General features: G+C 45.5%; 1 protein-coding gene across 4 annotated transcripts in view; it reads right to left on the bottom strand.

The window, feature by feature from the left end:
• ank1a (ankyrin 1, erythrocytic a) overlaps nt 1-20,384 on the bottom strand; it is a 113,250-nt gene that overhangs the window by 4,696 nt on the left and 88,170 nt on the right. Inside the window, exons 27-46 of one of the 4 annotated variants that reach the window (XM_037097145.1) lie at nt 18,289-18,409; nt 18,021-18,099; nt 17,149-17,264; nt 16,833-17,057; nt 16,500-16,654; nt 16,196-16,407; nt 14,215-14,419; nt 13,907-14,003; nt 13,543-13,771; nt 13,299-13,427; nt 13,098-13,217; nt 12,654-12,738; nt 12,481-12,555; nt 12,062-12,193; nt 11,745-11,900; nt 5,618-6,266; nt 5,043-5,391; nt 2,381-2,464; nt 1,883-2,035; nt 558-656 (exon numbers count right to left, since the gene is read on the bottom strand). In XM_037097145.1, the coding sequence (XP_036953040.1) occupies nt 585-656; nt 1,883-2,035; nt 2,381-2,464; nt 5,043-5,391; nt 5,618-6,266; nt 11,745-11,900; nt 12,062-12,193; nt 12,481-12,555; nt 12,654-12,738; nt 13,098-13,217; nt 13,299-13,427; nt 13,543-13,771; nt 13,907-14,003; nt 14,215-14,419; nt 16,196-16,407; nt 16,500-16,654; nt 16,833-17,057; nt 17,149-17,264; nt 18,021-18,099; nt 18,289-18,409 (3,443 nt within the window). In that variant the 3' untranslated portion in view covers nt 558-584. Of the gene's footprint in view, nt 1-557; nt 657-888; nt 2,036-2,380; nt 2,465-3,319; nt 4,140-5,042; nt 5,392-5,617; nt 6,267-11,744; nt 11,901-12,061; nt 12,194-12,480; nt 12,556-12,653; nt 12,739-13,097; nt 13,218-13,298; nt 13,428-13,542; nt 13,772-13,906; nt 14,004-14,214; nt 14,420-16,195; nt 16,408-16,499; nt 16,655-16,832; nt 17,058-17,148; nt 17,265-18,020; nt 18,100-18,288; nt 18,410-20,384 lie in introns of those variants that run through there. The other 3 variants (XM_037097141.1, XM_037097142.1, XM_037097143.1) reach the window with 3 other exon arrangements.

Raw genomic sequence — 20,384 nt, 5'->3', positions numbered from 1 at the left:
TACGTCTGAATAATTGATTATGAATTGTTTTATGACACTCTACCAACCCAAAATGGTCGTATTTGACGTCCTGGGGGATTTTGACAAATCCTTTGAGTTTAATAGCTGTTGAATTATATAAATATGACATGAAGTTCAGTAGGTTTGCACAGAAATGTCTTTCATAGGAATTGTTTTATACTTTGAGTACTTTTAAGAGCTTGTACTTTCTTACTTTTACTTACAGTGTGTTTTTTTTTTACACTTCTCCTTGAGTAAAGAGTGTTTTTACTTTTGCCACCTCCGCTAAAACTCTGTATGTCAAATACATTTGATCTAATCCTCATTCCCGATGATCCTTTAGTTGTATTTTTGTAGTTTGTGGGCAAAAAATGTGTCATTTCCACTTTAACCGTTTGTTAAACTGAAGATTTCAAGTGTCATTTTGCTGTGCCAGCATCACATTACATGTCATTAGTACTGAATTAAAGGTACATTCAGATGCATTTAATCCAGAGAGACTGGATTAAATGGTCTAGCCCACAGGTCAGACGAGGCACTGTGGGTCAGTCCCGTACCTGCGGGGACGCAGCACTCAGTCTGCCTCACTGCTTAACTCTCCGCAGAGTGGCACATTTCACTATCTGAGCACCTTTCTTCACATCCACAGTATCGGGCTACATCGGAGGGTGGGGGAGGGGTTGGCGGCAGACGAGGTGCGAGGATTGAGAAGAGGTCGGATGACAGGAGCGGAACAAGAGGGCGAGGGGATGTTAGTAAGGGAGGGTAAAATGAAGAAGGAATGGGGAGAACAGAGGAAGGAAACAGCGCCATGAGGACAAACAACAGATGTCAGAGATGTAATATAGGAGTGAGACAAATAGGTAAAAGGGAGAGGAGAGAGGGGGGAGGGGGACAAAAGAAAGAAATTATGTATAAACAGTAAAAGGACAGGAGTGATGGGTGGCAGTTGGAAAGACAGTTGAAGATAAGAGGGCATCAGAAACATCGACAGTCTTTGGGATTCAGAGCAGATCTGCGTCAAATAATATCTGCAAACACACCTGAGATGTTTATATTCAGATGGCTGGGATCTGATCACATGAGACAACACCCAAAGTTTTGAATTGTCTCGACGTGTCAAACCCCAAATCCTCCACTACTTGATTAAAAAACATTACGTGATTGTTAATACTATTTGACGCAGCTCTGGTTCAGAGAGCCTGGCAGGTTTTGAGTGATACAGCACACAGTCACAGTTGAAGGTCTATAAACTTTAATGAAGGCAAAAAAAAACACACAAGTCAGTCGTTGAGATGACTGATAGGAGGAGGAGACGGGGGGCAGAAAATATAGCCACTGCAAAGAGCCACAGTCAGTTCATTCAGTCATTAATGTGCATGAAAACAAACATATGACGTGTCGGTGCGGCTTAGCGGTGACTAAAGAAAGTGATGAACTGTGAGCACTTCACCCAAAGCGACCGGAGCAAAGTGGACTCAGGTGTTCCTCTTGCATGCGGAAGACGAACCTGAGCCGATCGTATTTGGGTGGAGGATTAATGTAACAGAGGGTCAGCAGTCAAACAGTTAACCAACCAAAACGTTGCACCCATCTTTCCTCTGAACTAATAAATAACAAAAAAACGTTTCAGATCCTGAGAACAAAAACACAAACACAAACTGTTCTCAGCCTATCAGAGAGAAGCTCATGCAGGTTTAAGGAGTTCAGGGACCCTCCTGTCTACCACAAGCTGGCTGCTACATAAATCTGATCCGATTCAGTCCACTTTTGCGCCTCTAAGAGCTCCCCCGCACATCCTAGCTAATATCAGAAGGGGAGTCTCGGGGTGTTGCAAGGCCTCACGGGCCAACAGAGAGCTGCCCGCAGATCAGAAGCCCACCTTGCTGCTGTCCCGGCCCAGGATGGCGTAGTTAATGAACTGCTCAGCGTCAACCTCCAGCTCGTTGGCGTCCTGCAGAGAACCCTCCACGCTCACCTCCTGAACCCCCTCCTCACCTGAACCCTTCCCTCTGCGCACAACCTTACGCACAATCTAACACAAACGCACACAGGACAGGAGGGTGGGAGAGAGTGATGGGTGGAGGCAGAGAGTAGGAACAAGGCAGTGAAAAGACAGAGTTGGTGACATGTAAAGAAATGATTTTTAACAGTGAAATCCATTTTCTGGGGGGGATCAAATACAAAATCTACGGTGTGATGTTGCACATGATGAATGCTGATGAACTTTGTCATGATTATCAGTTTAATAATCATTCTGTGGTGAGATCATGGGTGAGTTTTTTTTTTGTTTTTTTTTTTGACACTGACACAAAGGAAACAATAAATTAACCCCAGTTTAAGAATGCAGCATTTTAAAAACGGCGTTGAGATGGCTGACCTTTTTCGTGACGATGTTTCCATGCTCATCCGTGAACTGCTCCTCGCTCACTTGCTCCCCGGGAAGGTCTTCAACCTCGTCGCCCTGTGGACAGAAAAGAAAAACAAAACAAAAAACATGCATGCCATTAAATAATTTCTATAACTCAGACAAAGACATGACTTCCCAAAGCATAAAAAAGTTAGGTAAAGTCAGGCTGGTGGACATAAAATTAGCACCTGGTAAATTATGGATTTGGCATGTTCAAACAGCCGTCGCTGCAGTGTAATTACTCACGCCATAAACCTCTCCGCTAATTGGAAACACAGGGAGGCAGATGAGCGACAGATGGGTGAGGGGTCAGAGGGATGTTTGTGGAAGCTACAGTTGGCATTTTACAAATGTTTCTTTTGTGGCGCCCGTAATTACAGATCATGAGGTTCGTGACAATGGAGTTATAGCCAGTAATAATTCGCAGTTAGCTATTTATAAGCCCAAGGACATTCCTGTAGCTGGAGAAGGCAGGAGGAGGGTGAGTTGAGTCCGCGCGGACCTGATAAAACTTGTTAACAGTTGTGTTAATGGTGACAGAGTTCGGAGATACAGTAGGAGAAAAAATGCCAAAGAGTCCAGAAGGCTTTTTAATAGAACCGGAGTCCAAACGTGTCGAATGCAAGACAATCTGTTTAGATCCATAACAGGAGGAGATATACTTAGACACATCTGCACATGCATTTGATGGTAAAATCTAATCATAGGAGTCTTTGTCGTATTCAGCTTTTCCTCCTAAACTTTGTCCTCAGTCTCTCCACTCATGTCACATCTTTCACCCTTGTTACATATAAAACTCTGTGTTATTTCCTCATTCTCTCTCCTGTAAATGTTGTTTTCCAGCCTGTAAAATCTTTTTTTTTTTCCCCCAAACGTCTCCTTGACCAGGCTCTGACCCTCTCTCTGTACCTTGAGGATGACTCTGCGGCGAACCACTCTGGTGGTGACGTTCTCCTCTTCGTCAGCCACCCCCTCGACCTCGCCGAGCTCGCGGTCCAGCTGAGTGTGAATGTAGGTGAGCACGGACCGCACGGAGCCGCTGGCTATGTGGAGGACATTCTGACAGCTGATGACCAGGAAAGCCAGCAGCACGAAGCTGAAGAGGAGCTCTGTCACCAGGGCCCACATCGCCCCACGTTTCTGATCTCCCGGGAAATCAACAAGCCAAAACACGACAACACGCTCCTTCCTCCCCACACGGCACTCCTCTCAGCTGAGAGAAAAGCTAACAGCTGCAGCCTTTCTGCCACCGGTTCAGTCCTTCAGTTCATGTCCGTCCTCCACTAGCCGGGGCAGAGGGCCCTTTCCTCAGATCTCTATTCCTTCTCCTTCCCTCTGTCGGGTCAGGAGTATCCCCTCAGTGACATCAAATCCAAGCAAAGGCAACCTTGGGAGGCTTCTATTCCCACCCCTCTCTCTCTCTCTCTCTCTGACCATGTGACCGGTGGGCTTTAAATACCTCTGGCTGCTCCAGGGTGGAGTGATAAGAGCACTGACAGACCTCACCCCTGACTTCCTCCAGGTACCTTAACTACAAGCTATTTCTCACCCACACATCTTAGCAGAAACATCTCCTCTAAAAGTATGTCACAATTATGCATCACGCAGTATTCAAATGCGACAAAAGCCGAAGCGAGATCGGACTAAAGCTACAGGATTATGAACCGTATGCAACGGCACGCTGACAAAACCTCTTTAAAGCGACAGTCTATTTCTGCTTTCACACACTTTCCCAGCTGAGATCGTCCTTTACAGTGTGGTGCGGCTGGGTTGTGCCAGAAAGTTAACACGTGGGAATGACTTGGGCGAGGATCACGTAACACGAGCGGGACGGTGAGAATGCCTGCTATATTTGGCCGGACATGCTGCTGTTCGTGCCCATCTTGGGGTCCCGAGCTTCTGTGTGTTTGGGTGTGTGTGTGAGTGTGTGATTGTTTGTTGGGTGCATGTTTTACAAATCTATCATGAATAATTTGATACTGATATGAACTCTAAGTCTGACTTTAAGGCCTGACCTTGAACAGAAAATGCTCCAGGCTCTTACTTGATGTCTGATCTGTCCTGTATTTTCTTTTTACTTCAGCTTTTCCCTGCTACACGTAGGTTGAATCAAGACTACTTCATATCACAGTGGGTCGTGATAGTCGCGATAGCAACATAGCTACAGGGATGACAATGTCGTTCTTGAGGTTGTACCACAAGTTTAGCCCAGACTGCTGATTTATTTGATCACCTGATCTTTCCTCGAGTGCCACTATGAGCTTGACATTTGTTGTTCATCCCCTCAGGATAACCTGCAATAAGTCTGGCCTCAATACAGCCTGACAGAGCTGCTAGCATGGCTGTAGCCTCGTCGCCTTATTATTATTATTATTATTATTATTATCACAGGTGCAATGTGTGATAATCTGAAGGCTGCTCTGAACAAGTAGGGGGCAGCATACCACCAGAGTTACCACCAACTGCTGCTCATTTCGCTGTAGAAACCAGCTGCTGTTAGCTTGTTAGCTTATCTTACACATCACACCTTAGATGCGGATAACTTACCAATGCAGCATTGCTCGTTCCTCTACTGTGTTTCCCTACAGACATATATTCATTTTATTGTGCATGGGAGGAGCAGCACACTCACCTGGCCCTTCAGGCGCACGTCCTCCCAGGGCCTCAGCTCTGGTACCCTGTGTGGGAAGCCCAAACCCTTCTCAAACGGCTGGGTACCGCGGAAGTGCCCCCGTAAGATCTCCGAGTGCCCCATGTCCCTCACAGGCTGAAGCAAGGCCTCCTGGGACACGTGGGACTGGTCTCCATCAACGGCGTTACACACTGATGACATCATGGTGTCCATAGCCTGCCTGGGTTTAGGCTGACTGCCCACCCAGGCCTGTGTAGGGTCAGTGACAGGGATCCATCCTGGGCCTGACTGTTCCTGCAGGTAGGAAAGGAAAGAGCCTCCACCACTTCCATTTCCACCATTACCTGACCTGGAAGGAAAGAAAGGATCAATGTGGAGGTGGTACCGTACATGCTCGCTCCTCGGTAAGCATGTAAAATAACTAATGATAACCCCTTAGCTTTCCTTCCTCTGCAGGACATTTTCTAAAAAGACTCCAGTTTACCAGGTTAATGAGATGTTAGCACAGATCTGGTTAACAGTTCAGTTGTGTTGCTGTAATTATCACCTGAGAGGCAGACGGAGGTCTGACTCACCTGTCTCCATTCCGATCTGCAACACAGCTCAGGCCAGGTGACTCACTCAGCCGAGCATACACCCTTTGCTGTCCTGCAACAAGAGAAAGCCCTTCCACTGAGCCCGTCCCTCCTCCTCCACCTCTTCCTCCTCCTCCAGCTCCATCTCCACCAGTCGTACTAGTGAACGCTGATGCCTCCGAACTTGCCTCTGACCCCTGACCATTGTTCAGCCCGTTAAGATTCATCCCAGCGATGGTGCCCCCGAGCGAGGCTGGCGTGGCAGTGCTGAGCGAATCAACGCCCATCTCTGAATCGTCTTCGGGTAGCTCAATGGAGCCACTCAGCACCCCACCCCCTCCGCTGGCCGCGCTGGCCTGACTGGCCGGCCGACCCAGACTTCCATACGGCAGCCCCAGCAGACCTTCTGAATCATCGGCATTGCTGCACTCCAGCGAGGAGTCCTCCACAGGCACCAGGGAGGGGCTGTTGCCTGAGGGCCACACCTGCACATCAGACATCTCCATGAGGGTGTCTTCTTCTGTGGTGGCAATTGGCGCACAGTCCAGACTGGAGACTTCCTGCCAGTAAGGCTCAGAACCCAGCGGGGAGGGCAGGCTGTACTGCATGGATGCCGGTGAGAGAAGCTCTTCCTGCGCGAGCCCATAACCTGGAGCGAGACAGAGAGAGGCACACTGACACCCGGCCCCCCGCCTCGCTCCCCACCTCACCCCCACAGCACCGGGAGCCCGGGAGGGGGCAAGTGCCCCTGCCCAGGAGCTGGGCATCTAGGGGAGGAGTAGAGGAGGCTGAAGGGACAAATGGGAGAAAGGTGGGGAAGGAGAGAGGGGAGGGCCAAGACAATAGGAGCTGGAATAAAGGTGCAAGGAGCTTAAGACAAGAGAGCAAGGGCAGCTTTTAGAAGAGGGTTTGTCAAGCTCGATCAGCCAGCGCTGACGGTGAGAGCAGCAGCGGCAGCAGCAACAGACACAGCCAGACGGACTGAGAGAGACTGACACTGAGGTTCGGATCCGGCAGTGACTGATGCTGCTCTGCTGGCTGCCACCTGCGGGGAGACGGACAGGAATTACTGCCTCTGCCCCCAACCTGGGGCCGGGACACACACCTGTCAGGCAGGGACACACACACACATGCCATAAAAAACACTCTCTCACTCTCCGTCTCGTACTCTCGCACACAGACAGTCGTACTCAGATATGCATGCATTCAGACCCACTCAGAAGACAGGCAGGTTAATATTGTAGTCAGGCTGGATAGCATGCACGCAGGCAATCTCATTCTCTCCTCACATAAACAATCAACTCACTCCCCACAGATACGTTCTCTCTCATTGACACACATATTTATTATAGTACATTCAGTATAACACAGCTTTATAAACACATAACCTATATTATTGCTGATATTTATGCAAACACACCAACAGTACACTTGATTTTTCTTTCACTTTGAAAGGCACATGTTGGCTGCCTCAAACATAAACTTTGTGCAATTATATCAAATAGAAAAACTGCACGTGGTTGTGCTGTGGACTCAGGTCACTCCTACAGCTGTCTCCAACACCCTTCCTAACAATATTGTCTCCTTGTTACTGTTTTTTTGTAAAGGCAGACCTGACATGATAGCGCAACGTCACAACAGCAGCAGGAATTGTTTGTTTTTTTTCCCTTTTATTGAGGTAATAACTGCAGTTTGCACAAAAGAAAGAAAAATCCAGTTAAGGCCTATGAAGAGTGGACTTTTAAATCCTGATTCTGTATCATGTATAACCTGAGCGTACTGACAGGAACTATTCTGAAAACTACCCTGGACACCAGGTGAAGAGTCAATGTAAGAAAAAACAAACGAATGGCGATGGAGGTAAAGAAAAGTGTGAGCGCTACTATGACTGTAACAGAGGATGAAATAGGAGATGCACCGCAGGGCGACAGTATGAAGATAAGAGCGAGAGGAGGCGATTCCTCTGCTGCATGAGCATGTGTGCATGCAGCGAGGGAGGCCGACTGTATGTGTGTACTGTATAGTGATGAGAACACTGTGCAGAGCGTCGGCTGTAACTTGAGTCATGGTTGCTGCTGAGTACTGCTGAGACTGCAGGAGATATTTGTGACACCGAGCGGCCAGAAAGACCTCTTGTCCTACTTTCTGCTTTCTCATCGAGCCTCCTGACTTCTGTCTGTTGTCTGCAGAAACTAGGAATCATAAAAATACATATTTTTTCTGGGGTTTTTTTGTCTTATGAAGACAAGAATCTGTTTTATAAACAGCACTGAATCTGACTCCTGAGATTTTTTTTTAAAATATCCATTGCTGATGAAATTCACATATTTTACAGAAGACGCTGCAGTATCTGCTTTGTCAGGTGCCTTTGATCGGCCTTTGTCTCTTTATCTCTTTACCTGTCCTTTGTCTGCACTTTCTTATGGATAACTTCGAGAAAATGTGAGTCATTATACTTTTAATATCGTATAAACAAGACAAAGTCTGTTTTGGAAAGAAAGTACATCCACACATTTCTCTCACAATGAGTTGCAGGATCAGGTGTGTATCGGTGTTTATATATATTAAATTCAGGACCTGAAGCCACAATTATTGTGCTTTGCGTCTGATTAATCGAGTATGTCAGTCCTCTCTCTTCATGTTAGTAGATGAGGGATTGATGGTGAAACAAAGATTTGGAGATGAAAGAAAGACAGAAATTAGAGGAACGGGCGAGTGTGAAATATGAGAAATGTGCGATTGCTCGACCCCCCTGATTCAAAGACATAAAAAAAACAAAGCAGTGAAGCTCACATGAAAGTACATGTAAAGGAAATATACTTAGACACTGATACACTAGACACACGTGTATATGGAAGACACAAAACACTTATAAAACAGATAAAGACACTCACACTGAGACACTCACACGGACTAATTGATGAGTTCACGTTAAACAATAAGCACATTTACAATAACAGGAGGAACAATGTCAAATTGATCCTCGTACAACACTCACAAAGACATTGAAACATACATTTCACACAAAAGTAACCCGTCAGATGGACACAGTTTACACATAGAACCAGTGACATACAAAACAACCACAACATTCATACATGAACAGAGCAAACACAAGGCAGAGTTCACAAAAAAAGGTTTGAGGCCTTTTTTACCCCCCATGGGACAGATCACTGCAGAGGAACAGAGACAGACTGTCGGCTCATTGTCAGTATGCATGCCATGCAGAGATTTATATATATATATATGTCTGTTGGTCGAGCAGCATTAGGCGCCAATGCAGCGTTTGAGTCGTCATCTCCAACAAGCCAGCGTCACTCCTGCTCCCTCATCCCAGTGTCCTCATGCAAACACAGGGGGAGATGAGCGATGAAAAGGCAGCCTCGTGCACATGCAGACAGGCAGGAGGTCAGGGGGAAGAAGGGATGGGAAAAGAGGGGAAAACGACAGAGAAAATATAAAAGAGAGAAGAAGAGAAGAAAAAAAGGAGCAGGAGGAGAGACGGAGAGGAATATAAAAATAGGGTGATGGTCACAGACAGAAACAGCGAGAGAGAGAGAGAGAGTGAGGGTCACCTCCCCCCTCCCAGTGGGTGCTGAGTACACAGTCTGCGTGTGAGGGGTACTGGTCACAGAGCGGACACGTAAAGAGGTGGGGTTTTCAAGAGCACGAGAAAAAATAAAGAAAAATGCACGACTAGTCGCGAAAAATTAAAAGATAAAAGATGTGGGTCAGAGGTCAATATGAGGTCGGCATGAGGTCAGAGTTCGGAGAGGAGTGAGAAGGAGGAAGAGTAGGACGGCTAGGCTGCAGATGACATGTCCAGAGAAACACAGAGAGAGGGACAGATTCACAGGGAATGAAAACAGGGCTCCCAAAAGGACATTCAGTGCACCAACATTAGCCCTAAAGAGACTCAAACTACCCCTCATGCAACCACAGGCAGAGAGAATTAAATGTCCCCTTACAAAAGTCTAAAAGGAGAAGTGGCACTAGTGTAATTTTTTTGTTGTTGTTAAATATCTTCTAGCCTAGAATAAACCTTGCTTACCTACAATAGAGGTGCACTAAGGAGAACTGATAAGAAAAAAATCAGACAGAATTTAATCTGACAAGAGGGAAAGACAGGTGTAGATAAAGGTAGAATAAAGGCTGCAGTAGAGCCGATGACTCTAGCAAATCTATTCATTCATCTTTTATCCGTAAAGCTTGAGTAAAAAAACAAAACAAAACACTATGTCGCTGTTAAAATCGGCCTCTTATGTGGAGGACTGAACCTGAGTTAAAGGAGCAGTTCAACATTTTGGGAGGAGATAGATGCCATTGTCATCGGCGTGTGGTGAGAATGAAACTACCACCGCGAGCCAGTTAGCTTAGCTGAGTATGAAGAAACAGCTAGCCTGGCTCTGAAGCTCTCTGATGAGGGCTTCACATGTTGTTTACTTAATAATAATTTTTTTAAAAAGTGCAAAAATAACAATTTCTTGGCTACAGGAAGTTATTGCCAAGAAACCAGAGGAGACCAGAGACAGGAAGACAAAGTGAGGGACAAAAACAGTTAGCCTGGACAGTCTTTTAGCTTTAGCTTTAGCTGTAGCTTTAGCATTTAGCTAAGCGAAGCAGCTGTTTGCAGTAGCTTCATGATTACCGTACAGACATGGGAGTGGTTTCAAACTACTCATCTAATTTTCTGCAAGAAAGCGTATTATGTCCCCCAGCGTTGAACTATTCCTTTAACATGAAATGAATAAGTTAACCTGTGATACAAACTGAGAAATGAATAAATAAATCTAACGCACAAGAAAATAATAAAAAAAACTATTTTGTCCTTCACTGTTCACCACAATATCTATTAAAATGTTTCTGCTATTTCTTTTCATTTTCTTTTGCCTGTTTTATTCATTTAATGGATTATTTCTGAATTTATCGGAGCATTTTATCCCTTGACTCCTTTTATTTGTTGCCTTAAAAGGTCAAGTTTAGTCCTCCACTCGGTCACTGTGCCCATCGGACGGACTTAATCCAGACAGCGAGTAATAAAAATCTTAACAACTCGTCACTCTGATCGTTGTGAGATAAGCAGAAGAAAACACTGGATCCAGGAATTCAAAGCACCAACGCGTTTTGTTTTTTTTTTGACACCGAACATGAAAGCAGGGGCCTTTGGGAGGCAGGTAGCCAGACAGAAAGACAAGACAAGACAGATACACGGTTATCAGATTCACTGCAGCTGTGATCTGAACGTCTCCCTTTTCACCCTTTGACCCTCATGGTCGTATCTGTATATGCATCGTTACATCTCTTGAGTATTGCTCCAGTTTTCACGGAACCGGACCCGTTCACCTGTCGGACTGACTCATCGTCTGCACCGGAAACGCAGAGAGGAGAAGCCAGTCCCAGTAAGAGGGGGAAGCTCGCACCAGTCCAGAGGTGAAAATGGAGTCAATAAGATGTAGGGTATGCATGCGTGAAGGAAACCATGAGGAAAAGGAGTAAAAGACTGAGGACTGACAGTTGGTAAGGAGGTCAGTTAAGCTAGGCTATACTTACAGTATGATATATGTGGACTGATCATGTATGACAATGTGTTGTTTTCTAGACAATATATCACACTAGAATGTCTCTTAATTAATAAAAACTCTCAATATAATCAAAATAACAACAGTGACAACAATAAAGATTATAACTACTGAATATAGGATACTTTACTTATCTCTATGTGGACTACTTCAGGTGGGGGATCCTTGCAAACTCTGGAGATTCAGCGTTAAATCGTAGTTTGTTTTTGTTGTTGTATACTTCTCTCTACTTTTCGTCAGATTACGTGAAAACACAGATGCACTACAGAGGTTGTAGTACAGTAGGAGTGTCCTGAGTCCCTCTGCATGTTGCTGGGTAAAGTCCTGCAAAAGTTTGTGGCAGCTTTCATACACAACAGCATCACAGGGAGTAAATAAGGAAGACACGGGGACAACAGAGAGACCTCGGTGGGGAACAAACTTAGCTTTGCCTTCGGAGGGTTTAAAGGGGATGTGGAGATACGTTTATTGGAGAGGTGGCTCGGGGTCAAGGCAGAAGGGGATGTGGGGAAGGGGCTGCACTGTGGGACCAGGGAGGGGGAACTTACCATTAGTCATACCAGGTGAGAGGTGCTCTCTCTCGTTGTGCCGGCGTCTGCTGAGGTCGCGGGAGCCTTGTCTGACGGGCTGAGGCGGCTGGCCCTCCAACATGTTGACGATGTCCATACGGTCGATGCTCTTCAGAGCTGCGTACAAGCTCTCCACTGACGGAACAGGACACAAGAGGACACGAGGCGGGGAAGGATGCCCGGGACAAACAGCATTAAAGACCATCACAACACAATCTGAAGACGTAGAAAGCATCATGAGTAAAGACGCGAGGGGAGAGAAATCCACAGCGACTTCAAATCTCTCATATACTCACTCTTGGCCCTCTTGCCCTCGCGAGTCGCCCACAGGTTGAGCAGCGCCGAGCTCTGCTCCAGCAGCGAGTTGGGATTCTCCACACGGATCTTATTGATGTCATCCACGCTGAGCTGGAGCTCACGGGCCAACTCTGCGCAAGAAAATGGTTCAGAGAATATTAAGCAAATGAAGGAAATATTTATGTCTCTTCACTCGTGAGTCACGCCGTGGCTCTGATCCACAAGAGGCACAATACTCTGCCTGACAAACAGCTCCGGCTCTTGGCAGGAAAACAGAAAATAATTAGTTTCACTGGCCGGCCGCCATGTTAGAACTTTGTTCAATCGGCGGCGAGCTAGGCAAGCTTGTCCGACATAAGGCAAACATGGAAGGTTTACAGCAAATAAAAGCAGATTCGGTATATTTGAGTTCACTTACCAGCCCAGCTCAGCCCCAACTGCTCTGCAATCACCGCCATCTTCAGCTCTGTTCTCTCCATGGCGCTCATCGAAGCTGCACAGACCAGACCAGAGATGACTGTTCAACATCTGACTGTGTGACAAGTAAAGTTAATATAATAATTTACAAGTGAGAGAGTGCGTGGTTCATACCCATTGCAGGTTCATTCAGAGCGCTGTATCTTTCTCTTAAAGCCAGCGGGGTCAGAGTTCGCCTCCGGTCTTCACTCCCAATGATCTAAAGGTCACACGCAAACAACATTCAACTCTGAAGTCGGTCGTATCAGGGCAGATATGCCACGTGTGTCTTGTTATAACTTATAAGATTCATCCTCTGAAAGTGAACCCACAGTATTGTTTACTACTGTTGTTATCATGATTTTTAAAATGACATATTTATAGTTTGTGTCCTTTAGCCACGCCCCCAACACAGCCCTGAATGTGGGTGCTGCGTGCTCAGGCCTGTGAGAGCCGACCAATCAGAGCAGGTTAGGCTTTTCAGGAGGGGGGGCGATAAAAGTGACTAATACTGAGCCTTTAACATTTAATCATGTAAAGATTCTCTAGAAGACACCAAGTTAAACTCTAAACCTTCACCTTGATACATGGAGGCATGGTGATGTTGAGGTTACAGAGCACGTGTTGACTGTCCTCATACTTTGTCGACTTGCGCAGGAAAGACAGAAATCCAGCGGGCTCTTTACTGCTGTCTCTCACCTGAGACACACAGACACAAGACACACATGTAGAACCGGGGCAGAGCTGGGGAAGTAAATGTAGACGACAGAGTGGTGATACCTTCACAGAGACGGGGAGACGGTTATCTCTGAAGGCCTGGAAGCTAAAGCAGCGCGGCTGCTGGGTGGCCTTCCTCACCGGCACCAGATTCCCTGAACACTCCAGGTGAAGCGGCATTCCCTCCATCACCTGACAGGTGTAACACAGGGATTAGCCAAAGTGGGACAAGCGCCTCCACAGGACCTGTGTTCTCTACCCTCAACTGTGGTTAATGTAGGTATATCACATGAGTCTCTGAACTGACCTCTATGTCTCTGCTGCGAGCCACCTCCGTAAAGTTCTCGTGCTGCTCCAGGGTTTTGTCCATCTTATCGTCGGTCATGCAGTAGCACCGCAGGCGGCCCTCACGCAGCTCGTTCATCTTTGCAAACACTACAAACTTGGCCATGTAGGGTACAGCTGACAGCTCCCTGTAGAGCAGGTTGGCAAAGGAGACGGCCTCAGCTGTCCGAGGACAGTCTGCGAGCCAGAACCTGAGAGGAAACAATGACGCGGAGTCACACTCTGCTCTTAATCACAGCTGAGCTGCATGCGAAAATGATCGGGGATGGCGGCGGCTTTAATGTTATGGTGGTGGAAGTATTGTTCGTGTTGCCAGCTGAACTTACCGCGCTGAGACATTGGTTGTGAAGCTGGCACATTCATTGGCATACAAAAGCTTGGTGGTGCCAGTAATGTCTTCCCATTGGGCCGGGGCTGTGCCACCTGGGAGCCAGACAGGATCAGAACTGGATGATTCAGCTTCAGCAAAGGTCACACAGAGACGTCTCAAAAATAACAACTTTCACCACTTTATATCAGCAGTTATGACCCATTAATCTGTCCTCGCCATGGAAGGAAAACCGACTCCCGTTGACACAGACGCACACACACTTACTCACCCACCCACACAACTCCCAGTCGTGGCATGCAGTACCTATAACAGAGCAAAGCAGACGCAGACTGGTGGTGTCGCCCTCCCCAGCGTCTCGCGGGCTCTCCTTCCAGGACGGCGGCAGAGGTATACGCAGGCCGATGGGCCGGTGAAACTTGCGCCGCCGAGGCTCCACAGTGACCACGGGGCTAAAGTTCGCCTGGTTACCCAGCAGCTTTGCAACCAGCTCATCTGGAACTGGCTGAGCCTGATGTCAAAACATAAATGATGGAGAGAGAGAGAGGGGATACGCAACACGGGCACGGGTTTGATGGTATGATAGAAAAAAATTGCAAAAAAAAAAAAAGAGGGACATGTAGAATAACATGACAGCAGATAGATTGAGAAGATGGGAAGTAGATGAGTAAGGAGAGGAAAACCGAAAAGGGAGAAATCAAGGATGAAGAGAAAGAGAGAGAGAGTCCACAGTGAATAACACAAATCACTTAGAAAGACAATAGCAACACAACTTGGTTGTAGGACTTAATAACTCTTCTTTATTGCAAGATGTAACAATGTGTGTTAACATGAAGCTTTTTACAATCATGAATACAAAATGGATATCAAAGCAAAAAAAAGGCACTGTGTTTTTTTGTTTGTTTTTTTTTTAATCATCAGAGCCACAGAAACATTTTTAGATAAATAGATAACTTTCTAAAATAAATGTTAGAATCATTCTGTAAATATCTATTTTCATTCGGTTACATTCACTAGTTTTCTGCTCGGAGGTTTACGACATGTTAGTTCACAAGACATCGTTAGCTCGTCGTCAGTTCATTCACGAGTCTAATAAACACACAGTAGAAGGTCCATTCACACTGAATCTAGCTTTCATTTTGGTTTACTGTATCGTATTCTGACAAGTTTCCATCTGGATATTAAAATCAACCTATTCCTATGATCTATATTCATTACAGGATCTTTCAATAAAATGAAAACAGGCTGTTAATAATAACAATTAATGCCGTCACAGTGTTAGAAATGGAAATCGCATGCAAATGGAAACTTGAAATAAAGTATAACAACATAACAGGAAAAGAGATAAAGAGAAATATTACATGTAATACACTTTTATATTAACTTTAATAAAAGGTTTGAAATTAGTAAAACTGTGAGAAAATAAATATACTTATTATATATCTTTTACTTATGATTGATAATTGGATGGTTACTTTTAGAGAATATAATCTGCAATTTAACGACATTTAAAAAAACAATCCACAAATGCTCAAATTCTGATTTTACAGCAGTTTCAATGATATTAATTCCTTGATTGGATGTTTCCTGTTGCAGCAGGATGTTGGAGCAGGACATTAGACAACAGGAAGTCATCACCCTTTTTTAAAGGCTTAAAAACAAGTATTTACTGTATAATTGAGCGTTGTAAAGTGTCCTATAAAATCTTGTCTTTGGTGTGTAAGTTTGAGAAGACCCGAAAATTGAAGCTGTACAGACAGAAAGTGGCTAAAATCTTTTTTTTTTTTTTAGCACAGTTTCCTGATATTCATGATGACAAACCCACAATCAGTACAAACTCGAGCACAGTCGTTCATGGCTGCAGCAAAGGGATGCAGAAGATTTCCTATCAAGTATGTTTGACTAACTGCACTTAGGTATCTTAAAGTAGTGTTACGTATGCTAAATACAGAGCTCTGCCGGTGTCATAAATACATTAGTGAGAAAGACATCGCCTCAGATAAAACAGACAGCAAACATATCAGTGCTAAATGAGCAGGACACAGTTGTAGAAAGGTGCCAGGTGCATGCACTGTGTGAAAATAAAGGGCAAGAAGGTCCTATAAAGGCAAAATAAACAACAGAAAACTAAAAAAATGGGTGGAAAAAAAAACTTGGCGCAGGCACTGATGTGATCGGGTCATTCTGAGATCAATCAGAGAACATCCAACATGCGTTTATTCAGGCAACACAGGCATTAACGATTCTGCCTCTCTTCTCCTTCCTTCTCCTCATCGTCCCATCTCACCTGCAGCCCCAGGCGGACCCGTTTGGTGACTGCCGTCTCGGGAAACGTGGCCTGGACCAGCGGCACCAGTTTACTTGTCAGCGAACCTCCCTCCGGTCCGATCAGGTCGCTCTCTTGCTGGACTCGTGACACGACGGCGAAGTAAAGGGGGAAGTCGGTGGAGATGATGCGGCGGATTCGCTTCTTCCCGAGCTCCTCTTGACTTTCTAAGTCTGAGGAGAGAACGGACAGAGTTTAATTCCCAAGACGTGACGCCACATGATGCTCAGCGTGAGGAGTAGGCGCGGCACGTTTGAACTCTCACCCTCATCCATCCCGTTGAGGATCGTTTCTAGCACCTCGTCGCCGTAGCGATTGCGATGTTCTTTCCACACGGAGCCGTTCTCGCTCCTCAGCACCACGAGCTCCCGGTCACCACGACCCAGAGCAGCAAAGTGGGGGATCTCGACTATCACCGGTCTGCAACACACAAACAGGATGTTCATCAGTAACTAATAATAATAAAAATACATTCATCAACATGCGTTACTGCTTCAGGAACCAAATGCAACAAACCATAACGTTAACTGCGATAACAAACTGACTGTCGGGGGAAACACAACATGTTGTCTATTTCTAGTTTCAGTTTCTTGCTCACCCCAGGAACTGCATGCTGGCCGGACCCAGGGAGATGATCCTGCTGGCCAGCCCCTCTCCCTCCACCAGCGGAGGGGGGCTGGTCAGCTTCTGCGGCTTCACCAGGCGGCAGGTGATGCGGGTTGGTGCCGCACAGGTCCGTGGAGGTATGATGACACGCAGACCGTTATGCCTGCTGCCTCGCATTGAGCCGCCTCGAGCATCTACCATAAAACTGACCAGGAACCTGTCAGTGGACGTAAAACATGGGACGATTAGCCACCAGGCCGGACGTTTAAATTGAGATTAGGTGAAATGAAACGTTCTCCTCTGCTGACCCGGTGTGTATCGGACTGGCGACCGGGCTGACGTTGTCTGACGTCTCGGTCGCCGGGCTGCTGGGAATCAGTGAGTCCTCGTCATATTCTTTGGGCAGTGGAAGAGGAGTGTGTTGCTACAACAGACAGAAAAGACAAAATGTTCACTCTCAGAAGAACACTGTTTATCATAATGTTTTATACGAACCCTGAGGTGTATTACTTACACGATCATCTGCCTAATGTGATATGGAGACGGCTGTTATGAATGAATTATGAAACCCTTGTACTCATTTTCTAGGTGCAGCGAATGTGGAGAAGATACATCAATAACCTTCAATGTCAAGTGAGGAGGAGGATGAAAGTAGAAGATGCTTTACATAAACAAAAGCTTCATGAGTTTTTTTCTTGTTGTATAATTAAGGATTCATTAACTTTGATAAGAAGTTGTTCTCACTTTAGATCTGGTAGCTGCATGAAGCACTGTTACATGTTAAAAATGCAACATAAATTATGTTTTAATCTCAATAAGACCAACAAAACAGTTTTGAAAAGGTTTATTTAGTGCAACTCCATGAATGTGTGTGTACTGCCACTGTCAAACGTTTTATAATCTATGAATGCTATTATTAACACTTTAGATAGTCTTATTAATGTTAATAACCACTTTATAAGGATTTATAAAGGCCTTATTACTTTATTATTATTAAAAGGCTCATTATAATGACCTCAGTAAAAAGCTTTACCTTCATTCTGACATGACTGTGACGGATTAAATCAGATTATATGAAGTCAGATCATCTCTGATGCATCAGTTCTGACCTTCGTCCTCCAACACATCTGACACTGAACTACTGAAGCAGCCCTGCAGGATCTTTTTTTCTGTACGGTACCTGATCTATCTCGTGTTCCTTCAGGATAACGGTCTCCGGGGAAACACGGGGTATCCTCGGGATGGCTGGCGAGTAATTCCTGCGTTTTGAAAAAGAGCAAAACACAAAGTCAGATCAAAGAAGTCCTGCTACGTCTCCTCCCAAGTGCTCATCCCTGGTGTTTTTGGGTGAGTGTCTATGGTGCGTCCCCGTCTATCCCATCCACCTATTAGCTCGTGGCTACCAGCTTGGCTTGGCTCGCCTGCTTCCCCACCCCAGCCCCCCTTACGCTGTGCCCAGCCCTCTCTCGTACTCCAGTGATTTCTTGGGGGAGAGGAAATCGTCATCATGGTCTTTCATGTCATCCATCTTCATGTACCTGGCCCCTTCTGTCCCCAAGAGCTCCTCTCCTTCAGAGAACAACATGCCAAAGAGAGCGAACAGACGCAGGTCAGGTTGGTGAAACAGCACAAAGAGAAAGAGAGAAAGAAAAGAACAAGATGGTTAACCGGAGGGGTTAGAAACACATGACAACCAAGGATTCAGGAGATGGCTCTGTGATTCAGGGAGTTAGACTGGTGAGATGAGACATTAGTGACGATGCTCTGCTCACTGACCTTCTTACTGTTAGTCAGCAACTTCTACAGAACTCTAGAAACTCTTGAAGAACAAGACACGACGACAGCAGATCACTGTTGTGAGCTGTAGCCTGCTGAGTCCAACACTTTTGATCCAAAATAGGACTGAACCAAGAGAGAGGACAGCTTATACATGTAGTCTTGGTGTTTCCATCATAATCTCATTCACAAACATGTGAACGAACAGTTATTCCGACTAACGGTTTTTCTTTTTTAGACATCAGCCGCCTCAGACGGCGATGAATGAGGAGATTTAAACACTTGAATACGAACAGAGACAATCAAACAGCATCAGCTCAAACAAGCTGCTCTCTACTCTCCTCTGAACAGACGGGATAATCTTCAGATCCAGGTTTCGGTTACTTACCTCCCAAAACATGCAGTAATTTTCAAGAAATCCCCAGCAACCAGAGCGAGTCTCCCCTGAGAGTATTAACATGTATCAGCACTGCCTGTGTGAGAGGGCGTCTGTATGCGGTCCGGAGCCAGAGTGATGTCGAGGGTGTCGCTACACCGCGTTCGACTTCACACGGGATCGTATGGAGGCGCGTATACACATGTGTCGCGTCGTATACGTATCTGATTATCATACAAGTCGGTGCGTCAGATAACATGTCAGTATCATTTTACCCGGATATGAAATGTGTCTTTAAGACAGCGACTCAGCTACTTTCTATATTTAGAGCAAAGGTGACAATCTGTCGGTTGAATTATCAAGAGACTATAAATATCGAGACATAATGTCCTCTGACATCATCGGCTGAACTGTAGGCTTTAAAAGTTAAACCTGCAGTGTGTGGTGTTTTTGGTTTTTGCAGAGGTGGGAAGTAATGAGGTAAAAATACTTCCTTCTGTTCACTGTTTCTCCTTGCGTTTTCAAAACAGGCTCGTTAGTTTAGTTTTAAACATTTGAGTGGGAAGAGAAGACGGATTTCAACCGGATCGGTGCGTTATCGGTGGCAAGACAAAATGAAGTAGAGGACGCAACAAGACAGAAACAGACAGAGGGGGAAACTCCAATGGGGAGAAGAAAAAGGTGTGTTAGTGTCGTGAATCTGCAGAGATCCTGCAGCACTCTGTCGAGATTTTCTTGTTTTCTTGTTCGCTTTGCACAGAAATGGCCAGTAGACAGCCTGTACTTTACTTTTACCCGAGTATAGAAGTTGAATGATTACTTCTACTTTACTAGATACTTTGACAACTTTGACAACTTCTTCTCGAGTAAAGAATGTGCGCACTTTTGCATTGCGATGTTCTTTAGCATGATTTTGGTGTCATGTTTCTATCAACCTAATGAACGTTAAGTCCTTTTAGACTTATTTTTTTTCCCTTTTCCCTAACTATCTGGACCTTTAGCTGCTAAACGCTACACTACACTGTTCATAATGTCTCTGCTAACTTTGTCTGCCTGCCGTTTGGTGCTGGGAAAGTCGCACATGATGATGTTTTTAAGAGGTTTTTTTGCAGAAAAACAAGCAAAACCATCAACTAAAAGTCGGTCTAAGCCTCCGTAGGTTAACTGTGAGGTTTGGTAATAATTCCCTGTTGGTTCATCCATACAAGCGACTTCTTTCAGATACAAACACCTGATCTGGTGATAATACAAATACATATCAACCTTCCAACTCTCTGACTAAACAAACACAGGAACACAAGACAGATGATGTGGTTCATGACAGACATCACGATGCCAACACAACTGTGGACAAACACACGTCAAAGCAATGACTTCAGGACGACAACACGA

The sequence above is a fragment of the Acanthopagrus latus genome, chromosome 5 (assembly GCF_904848185.1).
Source record: "Acanthopagrus latus isolate v.2019 chromosome 5, fAcaLat1.1, whole genome shotgun sequence".
NCBI lineage: Eukaryota > Metazoa > Chordata > Actinopteri > Spariformes > Sparidae > Acanthopagrus > Acanthopagrus latus.
Note: the sequence above shows the minus strand (reverse complement) of the source record. Positions and strands in the feature narration are given on the sequence as shown.